Source organism: Pimephales promelas, chromosome 9 (genome assembly GCF_988280905.1).
Source record: "Pimephales promelas chromosome 9, fPimPro1.hap1.1, whole genome shotgun sequence".
Taxonomy (NCBI): domain Eukaryota; kingdom Metazoa; phylum Chordata; class Actinopteri; order Cypriniformes; family Leuciscidae; genus Pimephales; species Pimephales promelas.
Window position 1 is genome coordinate 4,414,656 of NC_142777.1, and position 11,661 is coordinate 4,426,316.

Sequence of the window (11,661 nt, forward strand, 5' to 3'; positions counted from 1 at the left end):
ACTGCAGATCACTGATTGGTCAAAGAGAATCGCCACTACCAGCATCATTATATTTGCGAAACGAGACACCAAAACCTGCTAACGACAACAGCCACCACAGTATCGTTTGTTCACACGACTTTTTTAAACGACTTGCTTTAAACGACCGTCGCACGCACCTTTTAAAAAAAATAAATGGCTGAATTGTGGTCAGTAGACTAGGTGTAGACGTTGGTAGCCGAGGGGTGGATGATGTCATTATTTTATTAATGATTCTTTAAAATAGAGTACTGCATTGTTCCACATGACAAATGGTAGCAAACTGAAACTTGAAATTGTCATTACTATTCTTAAGCTACAAATAAAATCTCTTTACATAATTATACAAATTAAGAAACAATACAAGTATAATTTGAGTGCATTTTACAGGTAGTGGATTCTTGGAAAGCACAATTCATAACTTTTCATAATTTGTTGCTCAAGTGAGTACAAAGTGCTTAAATCCTTTTTCTTTATTTTTATTTTCTTTTATTTTTTTTTACAATTATATCAACATCCATGACCCAATCAAATTCTGATGTTACCAATGTTACCAATTACCAATGTTTCACTTATACATCACATTACAAAAGTCAAATGCATTACAGTCGTCTTAAAAATATTACTATTTTAAAGGGTTATTGTAGTATTCATTAACATTTGAACCAGTATTAATGTTGTGCTTGTTTTTCTTTGTCTAGGATCACACAATCTGAATGGTGTCGCAGATGCTGCCTTACACACATCCTCCACAGCTGCTGCAGAGAGCACAAAGAGAGGCAATTCGTACTGTCACAGTGTTAAATTGGCCTTAAAGGAGCACTACTTAACACGGACACCATCAACACGGACTCCTCTAGAGAAGCTCCCAACTGATGAGTCCTCAAACTACACAGTATCCTTCACACCCTCTGCTGCCAAGGGCTTGAGCCCGCTGGGCCTTTCCAAGAAGACCGCAATCAGATCCATTTCACCATGATAGAACCTGCGAGCATCCCTGGGCTCACACAGGACTGTTTGACTCAGCAGAGTCCCACCTGTCCGGGCTGCTTCATTGAGACCAAGGATTTGTCCAATGTGGAGGCCAGTATCAACCTCAAAATGGCTGATATGACCCGGGACTACACCACCTGCCCTATCTCTGATATTAACATTCAATGTATGAGCACAAGTGAAACCGTAAGCTATGGAGAAGCGCTGCTCTCGGATCAGCTTTTGAGCTTTCCTGTCCCCAAAACCCAGCTGGTAGAGAAGAAGGACACAGAGAAAATAGACTTAGATGACCCAGCCTCCAAAAACCTGTATGAGGGACTGCTATTAGACAAGTGCAATGGAGACGATGGCTTGCTGACCAATCCAAATCAGGACTGGGGATATTTTGAGTCCTTCATTAGCGAGAGCAAGATGGAATTGCTGGATCTCTGCTCCAAGAACGAGTTATCCGTAAATCTCTTCTCTGAAGAGGACGTGGGCAATTATATGTTTGATGATGATGATGACTCCACTCTGAGCAGTGACGTGTGCTCGCTAAAGATCCGCTACGAGTCCTTCCAGGACAACATGAGGGAGAAAACCAATGTTCTGCAAGAAGAAACCCAGTTCAACTTTTTCCCAAGTGTTTTGGTAAACTGCACAAAGAAAGAGAGTAGTGGGGTAAAGCGAGTTGTGGATGATCTACCGCCAAAATCAGAGGAGCTTGGATTCCAAAATGACAGCAAAGGGGATGAAAACGACTGCTCCATAGAGCAGACGCCCGACTACAACCCCAAAATGAACTACTTCATTGATTCAAGCAACTCAGCTGAAGACTCAGGGGAGTATAGTGATGACAGCTCCTCCACCATTTCCTCTCTTGACACCTTCCAAGACAACAGGCCTAAAAGCTTGTTCTCACGAAAAAACGCGAGCTGCTCAAACCCTCTGAACTATGGATTGCGGGCCAAGAGAAAAGTTAGGTATAGTGATGACTACTTGTATTATGTTGAGTCCACCGATGGGGAAAGAAACATTGAAAAGCGAGAGAAACTACCGATTGGTCCAAAACAAGAAGAGGATCTTGACTGGTGCCCTAAAAAGAGACGAAAATACTCGCGCAAGGATCCGCCTGTAATCATCAAATACATTATCGTAAACAGGTTCAAAGGAGACAAATGCATGGCTGTGAAGCTGGGCAGAATCGAATCAGTCGACACGACGGTAAGCTTAAATGAGGATAAAATCAACAAATATGAAAAGCTTGCACCTCTGAAAGATTTCTGGCTGGAGAAACAGAGAGAAAGAGAGGAACAGCTTAAGCTGGCAGCAGGAGGTAAACACAATTCTCACCATCATGCCTTTAGTTCGAGTCCCTCCAAAAGAAAATTCAAGCTAGCAAACAGGCTTAGAATTCAGAGAATTCATACTGTGGAGCAATCACCCAACACACAGGGCCCCTTTGCCTCTGATCCCAGGCAGGAGGTTTCTTCCACAGATGAAACTGCCTCCATGGGAATGCCATTAACAATAGCCACCAGCTGCGCAAGCACATTAGACCCCAATGACATCATACACACTGCCACCCGGAAGAGCAGATCACAAGAGAGGGAGGAAGGCAGAATAGGAAATAAAATATTCAGAATACACAAATTCAGAAGCGAAGCCAGACTTAGAAGCAAGAAAATGAGAGACCTTGTGGAGAATAGCGAGAGCGTGACAGACCTGACAGAAGTTTGCTCGCTGCAGAAAAACATGGACGCAGTGGGAGTTGCTGAAGATGAAAACGTCAGCCCAGCTGCACACAGTCCCCATTTGTGTGAGAGTCAAACAGCTAATGCCTCTGAAAAATTTGCTTTTGTCACTACCACCTGCTCCCCGAACAAAGGCGAGGCATCGTCTGAGAATATGGCTGCAAGTGTTTCCGTTATCCCAGGGGGCTACCTGCAAACATTGTTAGATGCCTCTGATTCATCAGGTAGCACTGGCATCCAGTTTTTCCCTCAGCAGACCCACCACTCACTGGATCTCTCTTTGGAAAAGCAGCAATTCACCTCAATTCAGCTTGCACAAAGTTGCGTCCTTTCTCCACCGTCAGAATCGGAGCTCCAACAGTCACCCCAGAATTGTCCAACTCTTGCCCAGATGTGGCACCCGCAGCTTGGCCCCAACAGCTTCACCGGAGAGATGGCTATGCCAATGTCTGGGAGTCTGACTGTGTCAGGCTATAGTCAGCTGAGTCTGGAGAGCAACAGAATGCTTTATGAAAAAAATTACATGCCTGAGCAGCCGTTGCCTCCGGATGCTGAGTTTCAGACTTGTCAGGGGCAGCCGCAGTTTCAAAGAGCCACACTGCACACCGACAATGGCCGACTCATCAGTTTCGACTCGGTTGGCTCGTTGTCAGCTACTTCTAGCAATTACAGCTCTCTGAGTCTTAAGTCCTGCGAGAAGGACGGTGAGGATGATGTGAATGAGAACTTTATGGCCCACTGCAGTCCCAAACTGGTGATTCAGCAGAGTGTCGAAGCTATCACACCCCTGAGGGAGTCCACAGACTTGCTGGATATCTCCAACTTCACTCCCGATAAATTCAGACACACATCATTGTCAGAACTCTCGCCTCCAGAGACACCCAACTTATCCCCTCAAGTGATGGGCCGTGAGATGAAGATAGCTGGCAATGCCACCGACCTCCAGGATGGGGCTAAGATGTCATGCACCAAAGACGTGGACTGGAACTGCAAAATGATCGAGCAGCGAGATCTGTCTAGGTATTCAGTAGATGGTCATGAGTATCAATTGCACATTTTTAACGGCGAAGACAACTTGAGCCTGGGGACGAAGGAGGATAATCTACCTGACTTTGATGGTGATATGATGAGTGCAATTAAGGGGACCAAGGCAAAAAGGAAAAATGCCAACAAACAAACTGCAGGGCAGGGTACCAAAAAAAGCAAGGCCCCAAGAGCTCCTAAGGCAGACAAGGGCAAAATTCCACGTCAGACATCAAGAGCGTCTAAGAAGTTAAAGGCTTTACTTGATGATAAAGGCCAGACTGAGGGCGCTGCTCATCCACCACAGGACAGCGGCTCTGAGGAATGGACAGGAATAGTGAGCAAAAGTCAAGCCCACGATGACCAGCGAGAGTTTGAAGAGCCATCCAACATCTTGTCGAATATTGTCTCAGGGATGGCCGAGGTACAGAGATTCATGATGGCCTCTGTTGAGCCAATATGGGGCCCGGCAGCAAATGCCTGCTTGCCCTCAGAGGCTAACAGCCTCAAGTTAAAAACTCTCAAAATCCTTGCGGGAACCTCATCTGACCCGAAGAAGAAAGGCACCTGCGGGGCCAATGGGGGCACAAAAGGCCGAAAAGGTGGGACAAAAGGTGGCAAAAACCAGGCAAAGTTAAATGCCTCCCTGCCTTTTTTCCCTCAGTTGGCTTTGGGCTGTAACGTGTTTGACAAGCCTAGCCTTGGCGTTCCTGGTGTAAACGGGCCTGCGCACAAAAAGATGTACCGTCACAAAACCAGTGCAAAATTCCCTCGGATTGAAAATCTAAAGGGCACGCGACCAGACTCAAATAAGGACATATCATTAATGGCGTCTTTTGAGAAACTGAGGTAATATTTTATATCTAGCTGCTGATGCACGTTCCTCACTTTCCCACTTCCTCCTCATTTCTTGACTCAAGACCAGAGATGCATGGATTTACGTTATTCTTTAGTACCCCCTCCTTCTTTTTGCCCCCCCGAAGAGGATATTGATATCTTGCATGAGAAACTTCTTGTACTCGCAAACTACCTATTGATTGATTGTGCAAGGCTTGATTTGAGATTTTAAATGACCATGGCTGCATTTTTCTTCTGCATTCTTGTTTTTGCTGTTTTTTTCTCCCCCCTCGCAGTTGCTGATTAGTTTTTGTCTGAAGAAAAGGAAAAACTTTGTTAAGTGCAAATTCTCTTTTTGGACCTTTTTTGTTTTGTTTTGTTCAGTTCTCGGCGAATCTTGCTGCCCTCATGTAATTATATTTCTCTCTTCAAACATGTAGCTATTAAAATGTCTTTGTGTGAAACAAGCTCCCGATTTGATTATGTATGCTGAAACAGAAGCCCTCTCGACTCTTTTTACCCTTTTACTGCCTGACTTTTTTAAGTGTGAATTGCTCAGCCCCTCGTCTAAGATAACAACATCCTTGGTATATCCCGAAACGTTATCAGCACACAATGGGACCATTTTGTATCGAAGACATATCAGATTAATGTTGTTCTAATTACTTTCTTACTGTTGGAATGTACTTATGATTTTCTCTTATTACAGGAGTTGTACTGGAAAATGTTTAAATGGACATTTCTATGCCATGGAAATCTCCAAGTGCTTCATTTTTGATTTTTTTGGTTTTTTTTACAGTATATTTACTGTATCACTCTACAGAAATGCACTCTTTAAAATGAATTTGTGTCCCAAATATAAATGACCTGTGCCCGTTTATAATCCGAATGAATGCTGGCTGTTCTCGCAAGACTTGACAAGATCTGACATTTCGTTTTGGTTGGTTGTTTTGTCTGTTTTCTTTGGGCACCCTATCGTTTGAAGAGCACCTGCAGCTGACAGTGGTACAACCACTCAACCAAAACAACTAAACTCTGAACTTTTTTTTACTTTTCCCACCTTGCTTGCCAAACTCAATGTACCTCTTCTGCTTAGAAACAAAAAGAGAAGAAAAGATTGACTTCTAAACATGAGAAAGGTGGACGCTGTATGGTATCAGTTGGTAAGCAATCATTTCACATCTACCGTGACAGGGACTGGGAACATAATGTTCCATATTTTGCGTATTTGTTGAATAGAAAACTTTGATAATTAAGAAAGTGTTAAGGATGCCTCTTTTCCTTCAACCCACTTTTTGCCATAAATGTTTAAGTATCCTGTGTTAACAATTTCACCTGGCAACAAGTACATTTTGATTGGACATGCTGTTTGTTTTTTTGTGATTTGTTCAGCCTAGTTCGTTTTAATAGTGGAACACATTTGCTTTGCTTTTGTTGCAGAATTTCCACCTTTGAAACCAAATTGGTCCTTTCAAAAGCACATTGGCATTTTACCACATATAGATTTATAGATGACACCTTTGATTTAAAAGAGTTGATCTAGGAGGATATCTCAGGTAAAGTAATGCCTTACATATAGCTTTTACCTTAGAAAGATTTCACTCCGCCACCCCCTCCGGCCAAGTTTAGCACCGGGACGATGCTGATGGGAAACTGCACATGGGCCGCTCGCCCGACTTGCCTGCCTTCTCTCATTTCTGCCTGTTGTCAACTTGAATGTACTTCTAGTTTTTTACAATGTGCCACTGTTAAGCTGCCTCCTCCTACTGGTGCTAAGAAGGTAATTGATGAAACAAGGAATATTTGAATCGAAAACCCCTACTCCTCTCTTTATGAATGTACGATATATGGTTCTGTTTGATGTATTCACGACACAACTATTTGTCATTAATTGGAATTGCTTTTGCCTTTTTGTTGGAGAAATTATCAAGCTTTATAAATATTGTCTAGAGTCGATACCAGAGGGACTCTCGACGTCACGAAAAAATTGTATATTTTTCTCTGTGCCAATTTGTAAGATATTTTGTAAGTGTATATTTTTCTTAGAAAGTGCTGTGAAGTATTAGTATGTGTGTGCGTGTGTGCGTGCGTGTGTGTGTGTGTGTGAGTAACCTTTTTTGTGCCTCTGTAGGCAGTGAAAAGGATGTATAATGACAAGCTTTTTGGTTTTAAAAACCAAAATATTGCGAAACAAAAAATGAAAAGGATAAAAAACCTTTTGTTGCAAGTTTTGTAAGAGGAAAAGTATCTTGTTGTGAGAGTGTTGTGTTATTGTGAAAAACACATATAGGCAAAAAAGTTCAGACAAAAATTGTGAATTATTCGCTGTTTTATAGATTTTCTTGTAAATTATTCTTGTATTATTTTATGTTGTATCTGTTGCAAAGGTTTTAAATATTTGTGATCAAGCCTGTATGGTGAAATGTAATACTGGTAACTTGCTGAGTTTTGTAATAATGTTTATGGAGTACATATACAAATTAAAAGAAGATTTTGAATGCTGCCTTTTGAATGTTGTCACATTTCTCCCATGACTGTTTACATGTGAACAAAGATGACGATAGGTGATGTCATTGTTTGAAGGTTAAGTTAAGTTTAAGTGTTATTAGGGCTGTCAAACGATTAATCGCATCCAAAATAAAAGTTTGTGTTTACATAATATATGTGTGTGTAGTGTGTATAATTATTTTGTATATATAAATACACACGCATTTATTTATTTAAGAAAAATGTGTTATTAATATATCAAACATTTATATTTATACTTAATATTAATTATGTATAAATATATATAAAATATATACATGCAAATATTTCGTAAATATAAACATGCATGTGTGTGTATTTATATATACAAAATAATTATACACACTACACACACATATTATGTAAACAAACTTATTTTGGATGCATATATATATATATATAGATGTATATATATGTTATCATGCTTATGCATTCAATGGTACTATATGTCAGCATTTGTTAAAGTATATGTTGGCATATAAAGTCCTAATTTCTAATCATTTCTTATAGGGGACATTGCTATAGGCCTCTGCGTTGTAATAATGTGACATATCTCCAAAACGCTGCAGTGATGGTTTCATATGAGGTGTGCAGACAGCATCCCTATAAGAACTAGCCATTGTTTTGTCTACTTAGAAATGAAGTCTTTATAGGCATCTGAATGTGACGTATCCCCAAAATTGTGCAGTGAAATGCTTTCTTATGAGGTAGGTTATGGACATAGTATGGAACATGTGCAATAATAACTGAGTCAATAATGCATTGCATACATTTAGTTGTTATTCCAGGAAAGTAAAACAAATGAAATTGCAAAAAGAGGTATTTTGAAAGAGTAAACTCTTTAAGTTGTCTGCTTTTTGCAAATAATTATGCTGTGGTAATTATGTAATCTCCGGGACCTGTACCTGATAAGGTCAGGTAAACCCTCTTTTTTGTGCAACACCCTTGTAAATACATTTAATATTCATATCCCTTTCAGCTGCAGAAAAGTTAATTAACATGTTTGTTTTCTCTCGTATAATGCGCTTCTGTGGGGTTTCTAAGCATAGGCCTACTTTAAATAAGTTACAGTAGAATTTTAACTATATAGGACCAAACCTAGAGATCATATCACTCGCTACAGTCACTACATTGGCTACCAGTTAAAGAAATAGGAATGTATTTATTTCCAAGTCAATAGAGTGCCGAAGTGATGATGTCACTTTGTAGGACGACTCGGAAGTTAGCGGCGCGTGGGTTTCCTCGATCGAAAAGCAATGCATTTTCCCCATAGACTTTTGGAAAATCACAAAAAATAAGATCTGTGTTCAACAAAGAGTTGTGACCCTTACACGTTTTGTCTATCTTTACAAGTTAATCCAAAATGTATACATTTTGAAGCCTATATAAAGTTTTTTATAAAAAAAAACACAAGCAGGTTATAACTGTGTGTTTTATGTCATAGATCAAAACGTGAAAATATATAGAGGCTTTCTTCACCACAGACCTTATTTCAGGAGATTTAGCAAAAACCCATTCAAAAATCCCATAGACTTTAGAGCGAGGGAACCGGGAGGGCTAAAATGCTAACTCACTTCCGCGTTTTGGCCTACAGAGTGACGTCGTAACTTCGGCACTCTATGGGGTCCATCAAATGTCTAGTTATTTACATTCGTCACTCTTATCTTCTTTTGTGTTCAGCAGAAGAAAGAAACTCATACTGGTTTGAAGCAACTTGAGGATGAGCAAATTATGACAGAATTTTCATTTTTAAGCGGACTATTCCTTTAAGTATGATTAAGTTATCATGCAAAGTATTGTCTGGCCTCAGAGTAGTCCTATTGATCTCGACTTTTAACACCTTATTTTCCAAACCGAAGTCTTCACTCTTCTCAGCAGTTTGTTAGTTGTCCATCAAACATGGATACGGTTCATGGTGGACAGAGCTTTTTCTATAGCTCTGTTGTGGAACCAACTTCTAGTTGAAATCTCTTGGAATTTTTAAAACAAAGTTTTAAAAATAAATAAAAAATAGCCTATATATGAAGAGTTCAGATGCAAAAGCCTCTAAGTGCCATTTTAAATTTTCTAAAACGATAATTTTTATCAAGCTTGTATATTTAAGTTCAGTAATTTCACTTAAATGGCAATGAAGATTACCTATTAATTGTCATTTAAGTGAAATTACTGAACTTAAATTTTCATGTAGTTGTGATTTTTTGTGTCATGTTTATCAAAAGAAAAAAAAGTAGATGCCACTGCATTGCTATATAGAAGATCTTGACCAAACATGTATGCACCTATTGGTGAAAATAACAGCACAACATTTATTTCCATCAAGAGGTGCATACATTTTTGGTCAAGATCTTGTATTGTCAATGCAAGAGTCCCTCTGTGAAGTCTCTTTCAACACATCCCAAAGACTCTCATTGAATTTAAAGGGATAGTTCACTTGGAAATTAATTTTTGGTATGTTTTAGCTTACCTCAAGGGCATCCAAGATGTAGGTGTCTTTGTTTCCACAGTATTTTCAATTTTGACATTTTTCAGTCAAACCGTTTTTGTCTGTCAGTCATACACTGGAGGCTAAGGGGGTCCACCAAAAAGCATGCACAGAGAAGACAAAATTAAATATGATTTAATAACTAAATTAAAGGTATTTACTGAAGTAAAAACTATATAAATACTGTTCGTTTTCTCACACAAACCGCTCGTTTCGTGTCTTAGGCCATCAATGTGTACTTACATTTACGAGTCATTAAATAATGTTTAATTTTGTCTTCTCTGTGCATGCTTTTTGGTGGACCCCCTTAGCCTCCAGTGTATGACTGATAGACAACAACGGTTTGACTGAAAAATGTCAAAATTGAAAATACTGTGGACACAAAGACACCTATTGTACATCTTGGATGCCCTTGAGGTAAGATAAAACATACCAAAAATTAATTTCAAAGTGAGCTATCCCTTTAAGCCTGGACTCGTGTGACCCGATTCATAAGTGGAAACGGTTCTTCATGCTCCTCGCAACCATTCTTTCATAATCTGAGCCTGATGACTCTTGACATTGTCATCCTGGAATATGAACATGATGTGTCTTCCTACATGAATGAAAAACACTCAATTAGGGTTAAGAACTGTTGCCAAACATTTAGCATGATAGAAACATAATCACTGCAATAATGATCTAATCACTCTTAAGCAAAAAAAAAAAAAAAAGATCATGTTTTTAATACCGCATCTAACTTCATATTTCACTGTTTTGAGCCATCAGTTTGTCAAACATAGCTTTTGAATGGACACACACACAGACTTTGACATCAACAATCAAATTACATTTCTTCGCTCTTGCTTTTTAGCGGGTAAGCTCTTATTTTGTTATTCTATGCACAGTTATGAAATTTCTGATTTACATTGATTTGACCCAGAACCAATATGTAACCACTGTTCAGATGAGTCACCACCCTCCAGCAGAGAAGCGCTGAATTTGACCCTTGACAATCAAGAACAAAGAACAAAACAACATCAACAAAAATTCTGAAGAACAACACTGCTACGACAGATATAGGTTAAAAGGATAGTTCACTTTGAAATTAATTTTTGGTATGTTTTAACTTACCTCAAGGGCCTCCAAGATGTAGGTGTCTTTGTTCCCACAGTAGTTTCAATTTTGATATTTTTAGGTCAAACCGTTCTTGTCTGTCAGTCATATAATGCAGGTCTATACGCCTTATTCACGGCAGCGCCATCTTTGATTTTTAATGAGAATGAAAGCGAGGCTGTGAGGGATAGACTTGCATCTCTTCAATGGGCTGAACTGTTATTTAACGTGTTTTCAGATTGTTCTGCTTATGAAACACTGGAAAAATACCTTTCCTTTTGACAAAAAACTCCCGACAATGTAAGCTGTGGAAAATTGTAAGTAATCTAGGAGCTTCATTCAGCTTTTTACAGCGGATGCCATTGGAAACACGGTAAGTCTATCCCTCACAGCCTCACTTTCATACCTGTCATGGTGCTGCTCTGAATAAGGTCTATGGGGTCCACCTCAAAGAACGGTTTGTGTGAGAAAATGAACAGTATTTATATCGTTTTACCTCTTGTAACCACAGCCACGTCCAAGTGATCTGAGGGCGCATCGGTCTGTACAAGCACTGGAAGTGATCTCTCGCGCGAAAAGTGTTACCCTTCACTGAGAAGATCTAAACATAGTTAAAAAAAGACTGGAAAGAGCCTTCAGATCACTTGGACGTGACTGTGATAACAAGAGGTAAAAACGATATAAATCCTGTTCGTTTCCTCACACAAACCGCTCGTTTCGTGTCTTAGGCCATCAATGTGTACTTACATTTACGAGTCATTAAATCATGTTTAATTTGGACTTCTCTGTGCATGCTCTTTGAGGTGGTGACCATAGACCTGCATTATATGACTGACAGACAAGAACGGTTTGACCTAAAAATATCAAAATTGAAACTACCGCGGAAACAAAGACACCTACATCTTGGATGTCCTTGAGGTAAGCTGAAACATACCAAAAATTAATTTCAAAGTG

At 39.5% G+C, this 11,661-nt stretch overlaps 1 protein-coding gene across 1 annotated transcript in view; it reads left to right on the plus strand.

Annotated features, from left to right (window-relative positions):
* Positions 1-7,107, plus strand: part of nexmifb (neurite extension and migration factor b) — a 102,002-nt gene extending 94,895 nt beyond the window's left edge. Inside the window, exon 3 of the mRNA XM_039694193.2 lies at positions 720-7,107. Coding sequence (XP_039550127.2) covers positions 994-4,620 — 3,627 coding nt within the window. The 5' untranslated portion in view covers positions 720-993 and the 3' untranslated portion in view covers positions 4,621-7,107. The remainder of the gene's footprint in view (positions 1-719) is intronic.
* Positions 7,108-11,661: the final 4,554 nt, after the last annotated feature.